The following is a 22,893-nucleotide window of genomic DNA, read 5'->3' as shown; positions in this document are numbered from 1 at the left end:
AATAGAGGGTTTTTTGTTGAGTTTGCTGCTTATCTTAAACCAATTTTTGATGTTAATCCAATTTTGCCAAGTAACCAGATATTATAATTTAACGAAACATTGTGTTTTATAATTCTTTCAATCTGACATTCTTCGACAAATATATACGTTATATCTATATGAATGAGCGTTATAAATGCAATTTTTCGTATTATTACGTTTTTTCGTAAGTCTCAGTTAATAAAATCATCTTTTGAGAAATTTCCAATGAATTTCAAATTTACCATAGTCACTTTAATTAGGTAATTGAATTTGTTAGGGAAATATATTTTAATGCATAAATAATAAAAATATATTCTGATATTACATTAAAGCGATTTTTGAAAACGTCGAAATTATTTGCATGACTTATGAGTTTTATTTTATTACATTCAGCATTTTTCAATAAAAAATGAAAAAAGAGAAACACAGACAATCGTAAAGTGGAAAATTGTAAAATTGCGCGCTTAAAATACGTGCAATATTAATATACCGATAATTTCATTTCGTGCGAATACAATTCGAAACGGAATTAATATTTCCAACGTTAATCTGGAATTGACAAAAAATTGAAGACTGACGCGGTGGTAGCATTCTGAATCGCGTTCTCTTGAAGTTAATATTTAAAAAAGATGTAAAGGCGGCATAAAGGGAAAGCTGTCTTGTGTCTTGTTTGTGCATATGCGCGTTTTATTCGACTATACACATACAGTCCGTCCCAACGGACGTCAGCCCACTTCCTCATAATGAAGTGCATTATAAAACTGGATTATTCTGACAAGGCTTTCGCGCTGTATTTACATTGTTCCTATTTCGCGTACGTTAAAGTAAAGCTCTATGATGATTCCTTCCATCAAGATATTCCATCGTCTCGAGAAAAATTTTACATTCAACAATAATATCTATCTCTTCGTTATAAATATCGCATGTACTTTATTTACAAAATATATTTTACTGCGTAGATAAGCAATGCGCACAGTATACAATATAATGTATAATAATATACTTACTTTCATCTAAATGTATAATAGTAATTTTTGCTCTTAAAACGTTTTTATTTAAAAAACTATATTGATTGCCACTTTTGTGATATTATATTCCTTATTATCTTGATTTAGTCATCTTTTGTGCGTGTTCAAAAATTACAGTATAATAACATGAAGATGCAAATAACTGATCTTTATTTACATCTTTCTTACGAGTGACAATGTCATCTAAAGATGAGTAATGTTCATCATTAACTTGGATTATAAGAAAAGCAAACAAGCGAGTCAAAAGCGATAGAAAAAGTTTCATTCTGAACGCGTTCAGAAGTTTTTTTCAATAAAGACATCCCGAAGTACCATCAATTAAAGCCCTCGTTCATATCTGTCAATAAAAGTGACAGTAAAGTTTCTTTTATCGTAACAGTATGTCCTGCGCATATTAATTTATTTACTATTAACGCGAGTTACCGTACAACAAGGCATTCAATATGTACATAATATTTTCGCTTCAGCACCGATAATATAAAGCGATTAGTGACCGGACGTAATGATGATAAATGACATAAGCGCTAAAAGCGTGTATATCCACGGTTAGCGTATATACCCGTTAGTTTATACGACATGTAAATACGATTGACAACCTCGCAATCTCCAATTTGTGTCGTTCGATTGAAATAACAGTGCGACTCATTTATTATTTATTTTACCTACAAACGGCGCGGAAAAAGTCGGTCGTGGAACGCGTACGTCATTAATGAGGCACTCAGGAACTACATTCCCAATTAGGATGCATTACATACGTGCAGCGTTTAAAGCCTGCAATTAGTGCGACGCGATATAACATTCTGTATCCTAGCTGCTGGCTGCTGCAAGCCAGACGGTCGACGCGGGACATTTGTAATGCGGCCGTACGTCATTCTCTTATTGCGCGTTACTTTATTAGACGCGCCGGCCGAATTTTGCCGCTCTCCAGCATTTTAGCGTGCCGACAAAAACGCACGTGCACGCGTCGCGAGTGAGCAAATAGCAGGTGCAATTTCCGCAGAGCGACAACTAAGAGCGGTCGTTCGGTTCACGGTCTTGGGATGTCGCGATGTCCATTGCACGAACATAGGAGTGCCGGGTAACGAGATCATAAAACGTGCGACTATCCCACGTGAAAGCACGTAGCTGCGCAATCTCGTACATTTTATTAATACGCAATAAACTCGGGAAAAATTTCGCACAGCTATTCATGCTTTTTGCAACACTTTTAACCTTTCGCGATTTTAAATAGAGGTAAATTCAGCGCAGTGATGTTTATGATACTCTTGTACTTACTTCAAACGTTAAACGATTACGATTTTATAATTCAGTGCTCTTTTTTAATCGAAAGTTATTTTTTATTAGACAGAAGCAAAGAGATATAGTGAGTTTTCCATCGTTATGCATTGGTAATTATTGTTGATATTGTTCACTACAACGAGGTGATATAAACTGATTGTGAGAAACGTCTGTTGAAGATATGTCTGTTCAATTGACAGTCGAGAGTTGAAACTTAAAAGATGATAGTTTGGAATTTACATATGAATACGTATGAGTATGTAAATTCCGAAGTTATGTAACCGACACACGTGAACATGTGTGCCCGTGTACAACTCAAACTATCGCATTTAAATAGTACTTCGAAAATTACATTTCATAAACGGAAGGAGCAACGTTGAATCACAATAAAGTTTCACGTGTCACGTATAAAGTTTCACAACGCGCGCGCGCGTGAAGGTTTAGCGCGTATTACGCGATGTCACGTATAGAGGATACTCGCATTTTCGTAAAGTACACTTCGCAAAAATACGGAGTTATATGTGGGGGGATTGCAAACACCAAAACCGCGGGTGTAGATGTTGTGTTGTACGCAGCGCAAGAGTCTCGGGAGATCTTCCGGTTAATTCACGCGATGCATTTTTACGCTTATGGACCGACATCCATCGACGATAATTGCCCGTTCCATCTTTACGATAGAGAGACACTTTGGACAGGTTTTTAGGGAGCTTTGTCTGTTCTCTCGCGCATGAAAAATCGTTCCGCCGACGTGTTCCGGTCGTAGCGAAGTTACGAGGGCTTTTATCAATAGAGTGTTCAATTCTCTGCCGCGAAAAAATGAGATGGTACCAAAAACGTTCCACAAAAATATCAATGGGTTTAATGGAATGAAAAAGTTAACGAGTTATTTTAACATTTTATAAAGGACAGTCATTTTCAATGTAGTATCAAATTTAACAAACTAAACGCGCTTTCCACGAAAAATGCACGACGTTAAAATAATAATAAAATGTTTGATAAAAAGGAGCAACTTTCGAGAAAATTCTGAAACTAAGAAAATATATTTTAAATAATGTATCAACTTTAGAAACATTATTAAATGAACTTAAATTAAATTAATCGAAATAGATTTATTTTTTTTTGTAAATTTATAATATTATTTACGTGGTGTTCAATCAAATTCATCGTCCACGTGTATGTACATTACATCGCTAGTATGATGATAGAATTGTCTCTTGTTATTTTCGGCACAGAGCGCAGATATTTTTCCAGAGAATTCCACGTATATTCTGGATGCGAGTTTTATAATCCTCGATATGCTATTTGTTTTGTCATCGAGATGGCTTTGCAACATATCTCGAGTCACGATAAACCGAAGGCGCAAGCTGTGTGCCATACGCCTTGATCCTCATGCATATTCAAATCTAGATTGCCGTATACCGGCGTGTGTACATCGTCCATCCCCGAAATCCAAACGTTTTCCGCTTGCGTCGCTTCATAGCGTTGCTCCCATCTCTCACCTTTATGCGCGATCTTTATCATTTAGTGTGAAGTAAAAGAGCCGGACAAGTACGGCATTTGTTGCGCCTCATGTTTACAAGAAATTAAACAAGTTTTAAATATTCATTCTCTATTAGTAAATTATCTTCAACGAGATATACAAAATCTTTGTGTTATATCACACAGGATAAAAATTGCTTCCTCATAGAGGAAGCTTTGTTTTCGTGAATTTCGTATATGAACCTTCGATTACGTATAAAGTTGGGTTTAGTCAACCAAATTTAAAAAAATTATATATGAAATAGGGGTAGAAAAAACCAACGAAGAGATTGGTTTTTGAGTTTTTTTCTGCCAATATGTTCAGATTGTTGTAAAACGTCGAAATATCGCCTAAAAAAAATGTCCGTGTGTATGTATGTATGTATGTATGTGTGTATGTATGTATGCTTTTGTTGTCCGTATATGCTCTAACTTCCGTAATTTTTGAGATATCGGGATGTTTTTTTTTTAATCGATAGAGTATTATTCAAGGAAGGTTGCGGTATTGAATTTGGCGATGATCAGTAAAGGGGTTCTTTTTTAAAAAAATTTTTTGAATTTTTTTAGAAATGTCCGTGATTGCTCTAACTTCCGCAAATTTGGAGATATCGATCTATTTTTAATTTTATTATATTTTTCAGTCTTTTCTACCCTTATTTCATATATAATTTTTTAAGATTTGGTTGATTAGATCCAGCTTTATACGCGATCAAAGGTCCATAATTTTGATCGCATATAAAGCTAAGTCTAATTAACCGAATTTAAAAAAATTATATATGAAATAGGGGTAGAAAAGACTGAAAAATATAATAAAATTAGAAATAGATCGATATCTCCAAATTTGCGGAAGTTAAAACTTCCTCTATGAGGAAGCCATGTGCAAAATAATTTGCACAATTTTAGTGAATTGTTTATCAACAAGATTTTGATTTACGGCGAATATTTCCCTTCAGACACAAATAAATTTATTACACAAAGCTATTAAGTTAATGTTGCGAACATATCATTCCACAGTACGTTTGCAAGTTAATTGAAGAGATGCTTAACGGAATCTATTTAAATACGCTTGTCTGACGTCATTTCCGCATGCACACATATGGGAATTTCATATCAATGACATATGACCAAAAGAATGCGGAACATATTGATGCATTGTGAAATTATTAATTATTCTCGTTATATAGAATGGAGTTGACAGTAGAATACATCTACGCAAGTGGCAAAACAGACGCGTAGCAGATAACCAGATCGCGTTAGTCAGCGGCGCGGTATAAATATCGTTAGTGCACTGCGATGCAAGCATTAACAGTGCAGGCATTGGCAAGATAGCAAGATGAAAATAACAGTGGTCTTCATGGTCTTGGCGGTCGTGGTGTGCGCCACGGCCCAGGAATCCGTAAGTTTTAATTCGAACATGATCGCTTATTGATGAATTTCTGGAGAATAATGACGTTCTATTTTGCGCAAAGGGACAAGTACCTTGGTCCGTCGGCCCAAATGTGTTACCAGGAATACCAGGCAGCCCCATTGCATATAATCGGCCAAAGACTCTATTGGAATCAATACCATTCCCAATTCCATTGCGTCAATTAATAGATCCACTTGGATTGTTCCACTCTACTGAACAACGCTCTATCTCTTGGCCCTCTTGGCCTTGGTTACGGTCCCTAGGAAAACCTAAAGCAACCTCTGGAAAGATCCCAACAACATCCGGAAGTGCATGGACAAGTGTACCAGGGATACCTGAAAGTGCATGGACAAGTGCACCAAGGTTACCTGAAAGTGCATGGGTAGCAAATGCAAATGACGAGATCCCAACTGGAATCCTAACTGGAATCCCAACTGGAATCCCAAATGGAATCCCAACTGGAATCCCAACTGGAATCCCAACTGGTATCCCAAATGGAATCCCTACTGGAATCCCAAATGGAATCCCAACTGGATTCCCAACTGGAATCCCAACTGCAGTTCCACCACAATATGTACTACCAGGATAAGAAATGCAAAAACTACCAAGGAAGGAAACAATAAATATTGTTAAGATTTCATTGGAAAAATAATATAATTATTTTTGCACTTAACAAAATAAATTTTCACTGGGAGTAATATCTAAATTAAATATAGCGACAAAAATATATCGAATGCTTAAATATGAATAAATATAATTTTCCAAACTTTTTGAAAAAAAAACTAATTGCGAATATCCGATACAATATTCAATAATTATTGAATAACTAAACGAAATCATAAACATAAATAAATGATAAAATTTACATTTTTCTCTATAAGATTGAATTAATTGGCACCAGAAAGCAAATTCTTTTTATTCAAAGAACCATCAGTAAATAAATACAAGACACATTTTTATCTATTATCTACTTTGTCAACTCTTTATATATCTTATATGAAAAGGGAATTACGATTCAGAGGGGATTTAACAATATGTAACAACGCGAAAAAATTTGCGGAACTTCGACTTTTGTGTAAAAGTATCTGAAGCACAATTGTGGAGTTGAATAGTGGTGCGCGAAATACCGGGATCCCTCCGGATGTGGCTATAGGAAACTCCCCTACAAACTCCGAACGGTACCACGTCCGCACCATTTTGCCATTCTTCGACTAATGCCTAGCTTATAGTCTACGTGTTGCGAGAATATATTAAGCCGAGCATGGCATGTTGTACTGAAGTTTTCTTAGTTTTTCATTAATAAAGTTACTCTACCACGGAGTTAGAATATATTCGTGGATCCTTGAATATTTAAATTTGTGGCCTTCAGAAAAGTTGAATTTGCAGTTCCTTAGGTGGTTAGAATGTTAAACTTTAATTGTCTTTGGGCTTTCACATTCTGGGACTCTAAGGCTTTAAATTTTGGGATGTTTAAATTTTTGAAGTCCATAGATCTTAACGTATTTAAATTTTTTAACGATAGGTTCTCTCAATCCCATTTTTTGGAGCTCATACCCTAAATATTTAATTTAGCCAATTTTCAAACTAAGATATTTTTAACATTTTTTTAGATTTTTCGAATATATCGAATTCGATCATTTTGATATTTCAAACAAATTCTTAATTTGTAAAGAATTCTATAAAATTTTGTAGAATTGAAATGTTTAAAATGCAAGAATTATTATTAATTAAAACTATTATCATATTATTATTGTTAATTAATCTATTATCGCGAATAAGCTGATTTAAAATATTCTGAATAGCTATTAGTAATAAAATCAACAATGCGGTATGATAAGTTACAACAATAGAGGTATTATTACAATATTCGATCCCTATAATCTGTAAATTATCAGGAATTATCTGAAAGCCATAGATTTTAATAGAACAATGAATAATATAATTTAATGTTAAATAACGCGAAAAACTTCTTTTAACTAACAGCTTTTAAGTATTTATACGAATCCGATGTGAACATGAACGAAAGAGGAGTTTTGCCGTAATTATCTCGATTTTCCACACACATAATTCACAATAGCGCGCAGTGGTCGAATGTATGAATGTGTTTTGCATGAATCTCGCTTCACGCAGTGACAGAAACATGCGATCTCGGTAGTCGACAGGTAAGGATTACGTAAATGCACAGAAATGCCTGGAAATCCTGACGCGTTCACCGTTAACGCGTAAGCAAAAAATCTTTACACACCCGCACTGATGCAGTAAAACGAGAACTTGTTGACCTGCGTAATTCCTCCTAGTTTATAAATTAAAAAGATGAAAGCGCGATATTCGAGAATTTCACGCTAGCAAAAAATTGTAAGTTTATAGCGAATATTTTGAAGTTATTGGCGCGTATAATTGGCGTATAATAGTCGCGTGTAATTGGCGCATACACAAATAGTGGAATATATTAATTAATAATGTTACTCTTGAACATCTGAACATAATTTACAGTGCCATTTATTTCTACAATAATCGTAATATTAGAAAATTAGGCTCGTAATATGCAAAGTAAGAAGATAATAGGTCAACGAAACGAGTTGAAAAAAAGATGTAATACTGAAATAAGGTTTATTTGTAAATATTAAGTAAAACACGCGTATTTACGTGTTATGGTAATTTTAATTTAAGTTAGTGTTTAATTATACTAATATGATTATTTTTAATTTAATATTTTTTTGTATTTATTTAATGTACTTGTGAGAAAGATTAATAATATTAGATTAATAATAAGTAAAGTCGAAAAAAAGACGTTAATTTTTACTTAATATTTACAAATAAATTTTATTTCAATATTATATCTTTTCTTTAGCTCGTTTCTTTGGCCTATCACCTCCTTACTTTAGATAAAATAATCAAATTTAATCATAGCACAGAGTTAATAAGAATTATTTAAGATTAACACTTTTCTGATGCGTTGTACTTTCATTTCCATAAAGAAAAAATGCTGACACATAATGTATCAATATATTTCATGTATGCAATGCGCATGGCACTTATTGCTTCATTCATCATTTATGCAATATCACGGCTGTACTGTCAGATCTTGAATCGAAGGATATCTTTTCTCACAATAACGCCCCAACATTGTCCTTTCCTTCACAAATCCTTAGGATCCTTCAATCTTATCGCGTCCTCCTCTCAATTCCCCCTCGGAAAGCATCGTGCATCATTTCGCATTCTTTTCTTCGCCGTCCAAGCGGATCGTATGCAGAAAGGAAACGAGCTTTTTGAGAAAGAAAGAGAGAGAGAGAGAGAGAGATGGATAGTGTAATCGCGAAGGACTCGCGAATGGAAGCCGTTACGAATGTTTTCCGATGGCACAGTTGCTACGACCTCGCCATGAATATCTCCTCCGAAAGAAAGTACTTATGCGCGCTTTACTGCACGCGAGACGAGGCGCGTCCCGGCGTTCTTATGCAAAATCCATTTGAGAATAGAAGAGGAGAGAAAAGACATCGCGCCGCGCCGCGCGCTGCATTGCGCCGCGCCGTGCCGCGATGAAACGTTAAACAAAAGGGACTCGCAAGCGAAACGGAAAATAAAATAGGAAATCCTATAGCCGCGATGCGGCAATTTCGGCGTTGTGACGGGGATTTACTCGTGTTACACGATGTTGTGTAGAAGCAATGTTGGCGATGCGAGAAAACCAATAGACGAGTATTACCCGCTCGGGTCTCCCTACGCCAATACAAAGCGAACAGATTATATATATATATATATATATATATATATATATATATTAATAAATAAGTTAACTATGTCGTAATGAATTGCAAGAATACGATTTGAAAGTAACGAGAAACAAATTGAATTTTAATGGCGAAATTGTAAATATTCACAAACCGTACGTGAGACAAATCGAAAAGCATTACGTATTCCATTTCTCGTAACGCGAAAACCATTAGAAAGAAATAATAAAACTTCCATTTTGTTATTCGCAACATTTATATTCTTTTTCCGTTCCGGTGCGGCTGTACGACGACCTGAACACAAAAATTTTAAAACATTTCAGCTTTTTACATAACGATTTATATAGGTAACGTAAATCTGATTTAAAAGAATTTTTAATTTAGCGTTCGACAAAGATCGTCATTTGTACGTACGTTGCGGTTTTTATTAAAGTTCCGAACACTTTTACCGAATGCTTGTTCCAAGTTCCTTGTTCGTAGCAAGTTTCCTACTTTGCCCAATTTTTCATTTAAAATTGGTGCGCCGCGTCGGCGTTGCGCCAGATGGACTGATCCGATCGATATCGAGATGATTCAGTACACACATATAGGATCTCGTGTTTTAAGCGCTTCCCTATTCCATTTATATTGTGCATCCGCGATGCGTCGCGAACGATTATGCGAAAAAGAACAGCCGGAATTCTCTCGTTAAACATCAGGAAAAACGTCATTATGATGAAAGACTAGGACGAATAGTCGCGCAGAAATAGAAAGACGAAGCGCGAGACGAATGATCCGTGTTTCCATAAAAATTTCATGTCCGTGCAGTCCTATGGGACGGTCCCCAGTGAAAAGAGCTTAGCGCACAAAGGCAAAGCGTTCATTAAAATTTAGTGCGCATCTCTGAACGGCGCCGATGTTGGCTCTTCGAGCGCTCGCTTCTACTTCGTTCACACCCTCGTTTATCGCATCCATGCATATCGCGACTAAATCATGACTGCACCTTTAATTATGCGTAAAACGCACTCCCTGCGTGCGCGACAGTGTCTTCTTAACGGTATACTGAATACTTCAAATGATGCAGCAATACAGTTTTCAAATAATCTCGAGTCAATGTTTAATTCTTGACGCAAATGGTATTTTTAATTTTAAATCAAAGGGTAACATAATCGAAGGGTGATGTTTTCTACAACGGTGGTTTAACTCACTTTACTAAGAACTTAAAAAAGATTTTAATCTTAGAGTCGAGAAAATTAAATTTTCGCGATTTTATTAAAAAAGTGGGTTAGATTACATTATCAGATCACATGCTCTAATTATATTTTAATATAAAAATACATATATCTGTATTTTCTTTGTATATTAATTGCAAAATGCAAATAACAATGTCATGCAACAAAAATTTTAAAAATTGTTTTAATTTATTATCTTACTGAAAAGCCAGAGCCAGTTTTCCCCGTTAAACAATCTAAAAAATTGTTTTCTTTCTTTGAGAAGTGTCAATATTACTTTATGATATCCCAAGGCGAATATATCTTTTCTCTTACGAGGATCTTTCTCGATAGAGGAGGAAAGAATACGAAATGATAGCGCGATACAATGGCACGACGATATTTTCCAAGATGGAGAAGCGATGAGATTGAAGATAACTGAAGATTCGAGAATAAAAGAACAACGATTTGTAAGGTTATTACGAGTAAAGATGCTAGGCATCCATTTAAAATAAGACAATAAGTTTGCAAAATTATATATGTATATTTAAAAACATCTTCAATTATTCTATTCCATCTTCTAACTAATATAATTGTATATATGCAGTTTAACAGAAGGTACAAAATATATGGCGATAAAGCTGATTAATATTAAAAGGAATGTGTTTTTATTGAAAATAACGCAACTTTTATTTATTTAGCGATGTAGATATAATATTTCGAGTTTTATGTCTCTTCATAATTTGAGATTCTGTCTCCAATCAGTTCCAAAATACTTTTAATATTTTTTTTTATATGAAGTAACTGCTTGCTTATTTAGAAAATGTTTATGACAAAACAAGGTACAAATATTATTAGTAGAAGCTCATTTTGTACTTAATTTTTTATGCAATATTATCTTGCACCATTTTTCCTCACATTTCTCCTGGTACCTCGTAATATGACCCGATATTCCGCAAATAATCCGATTGAAACTATCGACAGACTTTCCTACAGAGGACTCTTATCATTTTACGTCTAACGGATGCTATTGAATAATCCATTTTAAAAATATCAATTTAATATCGAAAATTAAAACACGCGCCAACCGCATTCGCGCTCCCCATTTTATTTTATTGTGCTGCAACAGGCTGCGCGATACAAATTGATGGAGATTGCGTGCATCGGAAACGGAGCGGATAGGGGATAGGGTTCTAGCTTTACAACCCATCTGCAAAAGGGCGTTATGTCGCGGGTACGCCGATATATCGGAAATTCCGTGGATGTATATGCGACGGGGGTGATCCACGCTCGTATCGGTCACGTCGCTCTCGAAGGAAGTCGGTGACTGTAAGCCTTATAAATTATGCGGAAAGAGAATAAGCTATCGGCACACGTGTATAAACTGTGCGTTACGCCGCTGCAACATTTCCGCCCGTTGGAAAGGTCTCATGGGCGCAGACCGGAAGCGGCAAAACGTTTAGCGAAGTAGCGTGCCATGTTCCCTTGGTTAACTATCGCGAGTCGGTAATTCTAGCAACCAGTTCATAGCGGGTGGATAAATAGGTAAATGGTGCTGCGAGCATGCATAACGCAAGAGTTCATGCGCTGTAATGTCAGCCTTTGCTGTCCTATTACATTAATTTGCGAACTAAATCGGCGATCTCGAATAATTTTGGATGTTAACCACCGGAAATAATATAGAAGCGTAAAGTAGATCTTTTAAAAAGGGCAAAAACGTTGATAAGATTTTAATAAAATATGTCACGCAAATCTAGATATAAATACTAATTTGCATGTGTTACATAGACACTATATTATTCTTAGCAATACGTAAAAAGTTCTCTTTCATGATCCTATCGTGCGCAATTTTGTTAAAAATCTAGTGTTTTATACCTGCATTATTTGATGTATGAATTAATTTGTTACATAATGTTAGATTTTGATGTTATGTTAAATTAATCTATAAGTCACCGACTATAATTACTATTTTATCGCGATAATAAATCTTTTTAATTGTTTTTTATAATAATTATGTCTTTAGAAGTTATATAGAAGTTTAGTGTTTACTGTATAACTTTGCATGATCCATCGGTATCGTCGCTTCCGGTTAATTCACGTATAGAAACTGAAGCTGCAAATTGCTTTTAGCGATTTTACCGTAGTTGAAACTTATCGCAGCGTAAATGATTGCAATGTAATATTGTTTCACACAACATGTAATATAATTTAAGATAGTTAGAATTGATTACGCGCATGCACTATCGTAGTGATGGCCAGATGGCCAGATGATGGTAACATGACTCAACAATTTTGGATATAACTAAAATAATATATAATAGCAAATATTAAATGACCATGAAATGGAAATAATGATGGTAATTTGGTAAATATAATTGTTATACGTTATATCTTTACACCTGTAACATTTAATTTTTGACACTTGATTGTTTTCGATAATCGGAAAGGATATATATGTTGCCAAAGAATTCGAGCTACGCTCAATAAAACGTACGATAAATTTAATCGCACGAATTCATGCATTTTGAAACCATTCGATTGACAGAAATATCAAGCGATGACAAAGGCAACGCACTTTACCTGGTATACGCGCATGTTGCTTTATCGTGTTATGGATTGACAAATTCTCTCTCTCTCTCTCTCTCTCTCTCTCTCTCTCTCTCTCTGGTAATTCTTATGGACGTCCAATGCAGTCCGTGAATAACATATGCGCCAAATACAAAAACTCAGGGAAAACAAAACGGAAAAATACAACGCGCGATCTATTCTCGCACGCGATGATCTCCATAATGAAAGAGAGGATTATTCCCGAAAGCGAATAAGGGATTTGTGTCGCTTAACGAAATCTGCATCGCGGGATTAACAAATATTTTTCTAAGGCGCGTATATACACATAGTAGTTCGGCGCGGTGCGGCGCGGCGTAGCGCTATGTATTTTCACTGTGTTCTCGGACCGCATTTACCAACCTTGCGCAATCCGACTCGGTTCTGCCTCTCGCAAAGCTCGTATATTTGTATACGCATCGCCATTGTAGCTATACGTTTCGCGGGCTCGCGAAAAAAAGCCCTCCAGCTTCAGTTTAGAAAACGTGCGGGCAGTCCTACTCTTTTTTCCCTCGTTCGCCTTCCCAACAGCGCCTTTGCTTAGTTGACTTGCTGGCAATTGTATTTCATTGCTCTCAATCCCGGCCGCCGCAATGTTATTTTGCAAAGATGATAAACGCGTAAACGAAAAGAAAAGCACACGCAGTTTTGTAATTTCCGAATGACCCGCGGAAAAATTAACGAACGCGCACAATTAGCAATTTGAATACATATTTCCGCTGGGAAATCAAAATACATGAAGTAATCCAATTTCGAACGATAAATCCATAAGGACTAATCCGTTACTGCAAATTTAATAATAAAAAAAAAATAATTTAATTATACATTTAATGGCCAATATTAAACAGAGAAAAATTCTTTTTACTTGAAATATAACAGTTTACTTCGAATTAACGAAAATTAAGTAGACTGAGAGAAAAAAAGTAGGTACTCTACATACATTTAAAGTGAGAAAAAAAGGCGATAATTATTTGTAATGAAATTTGAATGTATATTCCAAGGGATGTTGTAACTTAAAATCAGCGAGAGCGTTTTCCTGCATTTTTGTGCGAAATCTGACCACACATGGCAACATTTACTTTCGTCGAGTATTATGGGGCAACTGCAACAAAAGGAAGAAACCGGCGAAGCAAGGAGCGTGCCTTGGAATTTCGCGGAATATATTCCAACGCGTATAATATATTTCAGAATTATATTCACAGCGCGACGCTTATGTAATGCTACTGCAGACAACCGGTGTATGTAGCCGTTGTATAACATTTCGCGAAACTTATATTTAAAAAGAGATGAATGTATGAGAGAGAGAGAGAGAGAGAGATATTTATACGTCTATTATGGTCGTTCTACCTATGCCGGGGTCAACCATAACTACTCGTACCACTTTTTTCTACTGTTTAATTTACTTCACACTACCAAGGGCTATACAATAGTCGCAATAGAAAAAGCAATAACTGCTGCGCAACATTTTTACCTCTACGTCCTTAATGATTTTCATTGCGTATCTTTTGTTATAAATTTAATAACTTTTTGCTCAAAAATAATAATTGATTTAACGGTTCATTTTTTTATAGTTTAATTTAATTTTGCATATGTATATCGTAGGTAAAGAAAAGTTCTATTTTTTATTTGTTCGCTTCCACATTTCTTAAATAATGATATTAGCAGAATGAATTTGTGACCAATTTACGTGGCATTCTTGAAAAATAAACGTACTTTATAATAACGACGATGCAACAAAAGTATCAACTTATAAATTGGCAAGCAAACTTATAAGCCGAAAAAACTTTCGGAATTCGTTTGAAGTTTGAAGTTTGATATGTCACGGTTGATAATGCTCAGAGAAAGAGAGAGCGGGAGGAAGAGAGAGAGAGAGAGAGAGAGAGAGAGAGAGAGAGAGAGAGAGGAAGAGAGATGATATAAGATTCGAAACGTCTGATAGATACAATCAATGTTGCAGTCGGTTTGAATTTTTATATATTCTATATTATCTAATATATCTTGTATATTTTCATAAACTCTTATGTTGACATTAATACCTCGTTATTACGTTACGCGCTATCAGTATTTTTTTTTTTTTAAATGTGATTCAATATAAGAACTGTATTTTAATATCATATTTTAATATAAATTTAAGTATTAATATTTAATATAAATTACACGTAACTGGTCAACTCTGGAATAATTTACTAAAAATTTTGAATGTTACTTTCTTGCATTTTAATTTATATAATTAATCTGATTTTGGAAAAAGATATCAATACCAGAAAGACCTTCTATTAAAAAAATATTAAAATGGGGAAAGAAGAAAAAGTAACGTATCTAAATATTAATAATATTTCCTTACTATATGTATAGATAGATTATAGATATTTAATATACAATTTTTATATTTCACATAAAATTACAGACATGGAGAAAGAGTAAATATTTCATTCCGTTTTTCATTGATCATGATGTACGAGCACCATAAAGTTATTTCGATAAAAGCTTTATATTTTAAATACATCAACATTTTATACATATATTTGTTATAGTTTTATTTGTTTCTACTTTCCTTATTTCTCATTATTTATCTAATGAATAAACTCAGAAATATAATATCTATTAATTACAATGTGCGTGCTCTTAACCCTTAAATGCCACACCTCTCAAGAATCTCGTAAGTTCACTGAGGGGTCTAAAAGACACCAGCATGAAAAATGTCTCCTTACTCATTGATTTTTTGATCTTTAGTTATGACAATTTTTTTCAATGTTGTTCAAGGTCTAGAGAAGAATATAAAATGCTAATATTGTTCAAATTTCAATTTCGACATAGTATAAAAAATTAAGTAAACTGAGTACTGCTAAGTGTACACACGGGTAGGTCAATCACTGAACTATCATCAATGGGAGCATGAGCTCCATTTTTGGCAAGAACATTTGAAAACATTTTATTCTAAAGGGTCTGGGGTCCGCTGGACCCCACTGGTCATTTAAGGGTTAATATTAAATATTCTTTACTATAAATATTATCTATTAATATATTTTATCTTTGGGTTCTTACTTTCTGAAATTCTGTTTTCCGAAAATCTATATATTTCTAATCCATATAGCTTAATAAATAATGTAAAATATATTTTTAGCGGATTTAGAATTAATTACCTACTCTTTTGGAAAAATAACTCTTTATTGTTATTTAACACTTTTTATTGAGCACATTTTAACTGAAATACTTCCTATTGTTTTTTTATTTTACAAGCTTAAATTTTCTATAATTTTTATACGCTTTACGTGCGCAATAATTATTTTACTGCTACAGCATTAAACTTTGTACCAGTAAATAATCTAACTAGTCAATAACATATCGATAACAATAAGTTCTATTCAGTAAGCTTTATTATATACGCGTACATTTCAATATGCAATGGGTCAATTAATAGACGTTTATATATATTCCAGAGTTAAACATTTGCATTAATCTCTCTCAATCCATTCATTTCAAAGCAATGGTTCTGTGAGATGTTATATTTATGTGTACCATTAACAGAACCATTACTTCAAATTAAAATAAAAGATAATTTGTCATTCACCGGCACGACGTGCAACAGCGGAGTTGTAGCTACATTTCAACTACGTTGCTGATGTGAAAATACAAATGTGAAATCTGCATGTATTACAACAGCATTTAAATCAGATAACATTTCAAAAAATAGTTATTTTACACATTGAACTGTTTATTTGCATATTACTTTGCAAGAAGATATTTTATAAAATAGTTATATTATAGTTTTCGAAAAAAGTTGTTTTCAGGTTTTAATTTTTATAAAATTTTGTAAACTTTATAAAATATTATTCTTTGTCCCAAAAGATCTTACTTAAATCACTTAAATAAATGATCTAGCCAATTAATTTTGCAAGTAACAAATAATGTAAACTTACTCCATGACGAACTCCGCCGTTATTCGGTATCTCTCAAGTCTCGTCCTTTCTCTCAGGGTTTCTCGAAGCACAAACTCAACATAACATTCACGGAAACGCTGTTAATCATGATTGCGCGCGTATTAATTATCAGAGTACGATAATCACGCTGCATTTTGCATGACATTCCCAACATTGCCCGAACGCGACGTGCAATCCTGCGAAATACGTGAAATATATAATTAATAAATGATACATGGCTTTTCGTTATCTGAATCATTCGATCCGATGATTTGCTCTCAATTCGGAAACAGTAATAGATAATTTGTACTTAAACGAAAAATTTGAAACGTTTGAATTTCTATTTTAAACGACTCTAATGTTTATTTCTACGAACGTAACTTTAATTTCGGTTTAACTTATACTTTTTATATCTTTTCTTAGTTTTGAAAATTAGAAGACAATAAAAAGTAAGCCGAGATTAAAGTCAATCTACATTGATAGAGATAGACATAAATTGCGCGAAACACTGCTTTAATAAATCGACGTTATTAATGCCAATGCGTGCATAGTGTAATGCCGTTACGAGCTCCTAATCGTGAGAGTTAATTAATCGCAATGTCAAAGTTCGGTATCATTAATTGCTCGCGGGGAACAATTACAGGGTCGAGGGCTAATACGCAACTCGGCTCGCTATCACTCGAGTATCGAAGGGAGACTGATAGCGCGGTGACCTAGTGTACGTATACAGCACACTGTGTACGTCACAACACACATACCAAAGCCACATCCTAGCCTATTCTATGTAGAAAATATTTAATGTATTGTAAAATAAATACTACACGTCGAAATATCGTGCTCTTTGCTTTCCAAGCGGTGGAGCGCCGAGCGTATCGAATTTGTGTACATAAAGCGTCACGCCGCGCGGCAGAAAAACGAGAACCGAAAACCGAGTGCCGAGTGTCGCGTGTATCAACTGACTCGTCTTGTCACTGTAAAATATTTAACAATAAAGATACGTTATACAATAAAAGTATTCCGCGTTTTTTAGATTATATATTATCTATATATATATTATTTAATTTGATTAACGTTTCGTGATATCTTATTCCTACAATTCCGCGTTCAATATCGCGGCATTGATGTCCTAATAGCCTATTATCCCTCAATTCCGTCGACCCTTCTATTGCTCTCCAATCCTTACAAGGGAGTGACATTCCTGAATCATCGCTGATTTCGTGTCGGCAATTAATGACGTCGCGGTGCGTTTAAAATACAATTCTCTTGTAAACGAAGGCAGATATTCAGACCGGATACGAAGACTTGCGGCGTGCATTTTAATGAACTCGCTGTCCAATCTTGTTTTCCAGTGGCGTAAATTCCTGCGGGAGGACAAAGAGAAAAGGAAGGAGCGAATAAGAGAGAGCGAGAGCGAGAGAGAGAGAGAGGAAGAGAGGGGCTCCAGGCAGCGGCGGTGGAGGCTACGACGGAGGGCGCAGGGGGAGACGGCGGGGTGAACCGGAACCGGAAATGGCTGCGAGGTGGCTGCTACTGCTGCTGGCGCTCCTCGCCGCCCACGCCGCGGCTCTTCCTGATTTCATTAGGATAGGTGAGTATCTTTCCCAGTTTCCCTCGGTGTGAAAGCCGTGACCCTTTCGACCGCATTCAATGGCGTCAGTAAAATTATTATCAATGTCCCGATCGATAATATCCACGAGAAGAAAAGGTAGCGCGACTTTTCGAGATAATATTCGAAGATGAAGATTTGCGAATATTATAAGCAGATGAAATCTTATTTCTCAGTTAATCTCAAGTGAACTTAATGGAATATTATGATAGTTATTGAGATAGATAATCATGCAATGATTAAAGCAAGCGCCAGTTTTTTTTTAACGTAAAAAGACTTGGAATGATTTACTCATGTAAAATCTTGTTTTATCCCTAAAAAGAACTATACAATTAAATATATGTATATGAAAATACTAATCTCTCTAATCTTTCTAACTTTATCGTTTGCTTATATAACATTACTATGTGTTATCTTTTTTATTTTTTATATCTCTTTTTTATGTCGATCTTTATTATAATCAAGTGTTTAATTAAAACAGGTATTTAACTGAATTTTTAATGTTTTATTAAAAAAAGCTATTTTTCGACTAATTACATCGTCTTGTGCTTTCAATCTACAATTCTTGGTTTACATACTACTACGTAGACGTAGACAATCGTCAAATATCGTTAAATTATAGTGGCTTCGTGAAAATGTTTTTCCGGCCAAGCAAATAATTGAAATTAATGGCAACGATAAAAGGCTGCGCTACTAACGGTGCTTTATTTAATTGGCATTGATGGTAGTGCAAGTGGAACACAGGCAACGTGACGCGGATAACACGCATTTTACCGTGTGCGACGACAATTACCGAAGTTCTGGTTGCTGCGCGTCAGAGAGAAAATCACTCCAATACCAACCACGCGTGTAGTGTTGTGCATGTAGCGGATATATAAACAAGAGGTATTTCACAGTTAAATGTCGCTAACCATCTGCCTGCGGGTATATTGAAAGTAGCTGGCTCTGTGAACGACAGACATGGTGATAGCACATTTCGCTTACAAGTCGCGAAAATCTGCAAAATCTCGCGACCAGAATAACATAAATTTACAATAAACATATAATACATTTTTTTGAAAGTTTTTTACACATAGACAGTGGCTAAGCAATAATTTTACATAATTTAAATCGAGAAAATTTTTAAAGGTTTCCAAGTTTTTACGTGTTTTGCAAGTATTTACATAAAAAATTGTATAATTGCTATTTATATTTTGTTACAATCAAAAAAATAAGCAAGTATTGGCCTTTCATATAACTATTAAAATATATCAGAAATTAATAATAAAATAATATAGATAATATTATTTTATGATTAGTTTATAATATAATACTAAAAAAAATTCTATATATAATACTAAAAAATATCTCGTTACTATGTTACATTTTTGTTTTTTATATCATAGAATATTTTTATACATTTCTATTCCTGTACGAGCGGGTTTAAAAATATAGTTTACAATTTTGTTGCAAAAGCTTCTCGTTGCTATTACATGAAAACCAGACATATTAACTTTGTGTACAGAAAATTACGCGATCGTAAAACTTTCATCCATACTTTCTAATAGAAAATAAAATTTCATCTATTTAATGGAACGTAGATTCTCTGTTGCATCAATCGATATATACGTTATCGTTGCCTACAAACAAAATTAATAACTTTATTAACGAGTAACAAGGAAAAGTGGGCTTCGAGAATCAAACGCGGTTAGTCGTACGTGAATTAACGCTATATGTAACATTCAATTAATAATTTCCTATAAATTATAAATCATACGTTTTGATTCTACTTTAAGCCATGTTCAGCGGTGCGGTAATAGATAAATTAAATAATATCCAGCTCTCCGATGAGCATAAGGTGAGTATTTAAAAATTGAACGTCCATGATAGTGTAATTTTTAAGAGAAAATACCAAAAAAATTCTGCCAATATTTACAATCTGCATAGTATTTGAACTAAAAATGTGAAATTATTTAATTTATTTATCACCAGGTCGCCGAAGATGGCTCAAAGTAGAGCTAAAACGTACAATTTATATTTTGTAGGAAATTATTATTTAATTTAGCGTTAATTTACGCACGACTAACCGTTTGGCTTTCAAAACTCATTTTTCCTTATTACTCATTAATTTTAACATCGAGAATCTTTAGTTAATTAATTAGTTGAATAACTTTATTGTTATCAGGATTTAATGATAATATAACGTTATATCAGCCATGATATTTTTACATCTGAAAATCATTGATTTGCACATCATTGATTTATATTTCACTATGATTATAGCGCGCGCTTCGCGTGCGCTTTGTGATGTTGTTTATTTGTTATTATCTATGCAAAAAACACACACACATTTGTACACTCGATCAATCGACTGAATCGAGACGACCAATCACGTTCGCAATAAGAGGAAACATAAATTGTTCATAAAAGAAGCGTTTTATTTGTATATAAGCTTTTTGCAACCTTCTTGAAAATATGATAAAACAACAACAGTTCGTACATTTCACGCACATGCGAAACCGTCACGTCGCTGTTTAACATTATGATTGTCGTTTCCTGTCGACGTTTACGACGCGCGGACGTACACGCGGATGTACGTGAATGCACGACTATACTCTGAACTTTTATCGAAACGTGAATTCATGATACACTCGATTTCCGAACGCTTTCTTTTCCGTGGTAGCGAGAGAGAAGCAAAAGTGGATCGATATACATGTCCGAGTTCAGGGAGATACGTGCTGTACTTGCTGCGAGTTTTGATGCATTCGTTCGTACTACATCCGTATACGCTTGTTCCGTGGCATATCACCAATGCCGTATATGGCCAATATAGCTTTCTGTATGAAAGCTGGAAAAGGAAGAAATTTACGAAGAAAGAGTACGATATTATATATAGACAGACAGAGAGGAAGAAAAAGAGAGAAAGAGAGATAAGACTAGAAATTCTTTTAACTTACATTACGCCGATTGAATTTTAAGCGTTTCACATTTCTTAGTTTTCTAATTTTTTTCAGCATCTTCTTTAGTACCAGTTCAATATCCGTAACTTTCTTGCCGCGTCTTCTGTAGTATTTCCGTCGTCTGTATTTCCATCTGCTTTTTCCATTGTTATTGCTGGTCACACAATTGCATGGTCTTTCTTTTAAAAAAAATTATGTTTGCAAATTGAATAGCTGACATGGAAGAGTATAAAAATCTGTTTTCGTTTCTGATAAAAATATGCAATAATACGATATGCAAATCTTTTTCAATTTGCTCTCGTGCAGTTCACACGTGTATTAATGAATGCTTGTTACGTATAACGGATTACGCACAAAATAGTTACACTGAAAAATGTAATCGGGTTTATAATTTATACGCTCACAAAGCTGTCTTTCACGCACCGTTGTAATCAGGATTACAAGCAATCTTTTGTTTTAGAACAATAGCTCATTATTCGCTCGTTTTGAATTCAACGTTATTATAAACGTTGTTTCGGAGGCCGTCAAATCGACGCGAAAATTAAAAGCAGCACGCGCCCGTGGTCGTGTATAATTTTCGTGATTTATTTGCGTCAACCGGTAGTGGCAAGTTCGTTTATTCGCACGTGTAATTAAATGGCGTATAGCTTGACACGAGGAACACTAAGAATAAGCTTCAATGTATATTTCGAGCAGCAATTTAACATTTTTATTGCATCGTAATGATTGCAACAACAATAGCGACGGGTTATTGATATCCCCGATCATTCTGTGCGAAATTCATTAGTGTATTAATGAATTCGAGATTAATTAATTCAACGCGAAACCGGCCCGAAAAAACAAACATCTAATTTACATAAACGTATTTTCACCGATGTTTTGCGATGATTTTACGACCGACTTGATGTACCGATTACATAGGTGTCTATACGTACAGCGTTATTGCGCGATTTTAATCACATCTGCTAGCTTCCACTTTTCCTTCTCTCCTTGACAAAAGTTTTACAAGTGTACTAATTTTATTTCCGCGTATGAATCTGGCAAGGAAATCACGACGGAATTTATTCTCCTGCTGTGAATACCGTGCGTTCATCTTTCTTTCTTCGCGTTACATTTTCAAGCTATATATTTTCACATTTTCGCTCTCGTTCGCATTATTAGGCTTATTATTGTCACAATGAGCGTGGCGAATTGGGGAACCTTACCTCGTTGCGCCAAAGAGAATCGATAGCGGGTCGCTAACGAGAGACGTAAATCTATCCCGCAAATTCTATAAATCGCGGAGTCAAGCCGGCGCAGCTGCTCGTACAGTTACTTTATGACGTACACGAGATTAAAATCAATTTATGGCGCCAATTTCTCCTAACCGAATGAATTGGAAGGCGCGGAATTTCAGCGGACCACACGAAGAAACTGTCGGGAATACTTATGCAATGTGAAACGATAGAAACGCCAACGGATGCAACGTGCAGTTACATGCGTCACTTCCCACGATCAAATAAAAATGAATCTGTGTTTGCATGTAGAAACTTTCGATTCACGGAGAAAATTTTATATTAAATATCACTATGGTGTCGCACTAGCTGCGGACCATCGAGGAATTAGAAGTTAAAATACTATAATCATTGTTTTAAAAATAATTAAATAACG

At 34.7% G+C, this 22,893-nt stretch overlaps 2 protein-coding genes across 6 annotated transcripts in view; both read left to right on the top strand.

The window, feature by feature from the left end:
- Kair1d (Kainate-type ionotropic glutamate receptor subunit 1D) overlaps positions 1-22,893 on the top strand; it is a 233,017-nt gene that overhangs the window by 83,393 nt on the left and 126,731 nt on the right. For all 5 annotated transcript variants that reach the window (XM_071772582.1, XM_071772581.1, XM_071772584.1 and 2 more), the window contains one exon: positions 18,048-18,286. In XM_071772582.1, coding sequence (XP_071628683.1) covers positions 18,208-18,286 — 79 coding nt within the window. In that variant the 5' untranslated portion in view covers positions 18,048-18,207. The remainder of the gene's footprint in view (positions 1-18,047; positions 18,287-22,893) is intronic.
- On the top strand, positions 5,095-6,584 carry LOC139810331 (uncharacterized). The gene is made up of 2 exons (XM_071773768.1): positions 5,095-5,241; positions 5,315-6,584. The coding sequence occupies exons 1-2, from the start codon at positions 5,179-5,181 to the stop codon at positions 5,840-5,842; spliced, it is 591 nt and encodes a 196-aa protein (XP_071629869.1). The 5' UTR covers positions 5,095-5,178; the 3' UTR covers positions 5,843-6,584.

This window comes from Temnothorax longispinosus, chromosome 3 (assembly GCF_030848805.1).
Source record: "Temnothorax longispinosus isolate EJ_2023e chromosome 3, Tlon_JGU_v1, whole genome shotgun sequence".
Taxonomy (NCBI): Eukaryota; Metazoa; Arthropoda; class Insecta; order Hymenoptera; family Formicidae; genus Temnothorax; species Temnothorax longispinosus.
This window is presented reverse-complemented; position numbering and strand designations above follow the sequence as displayed.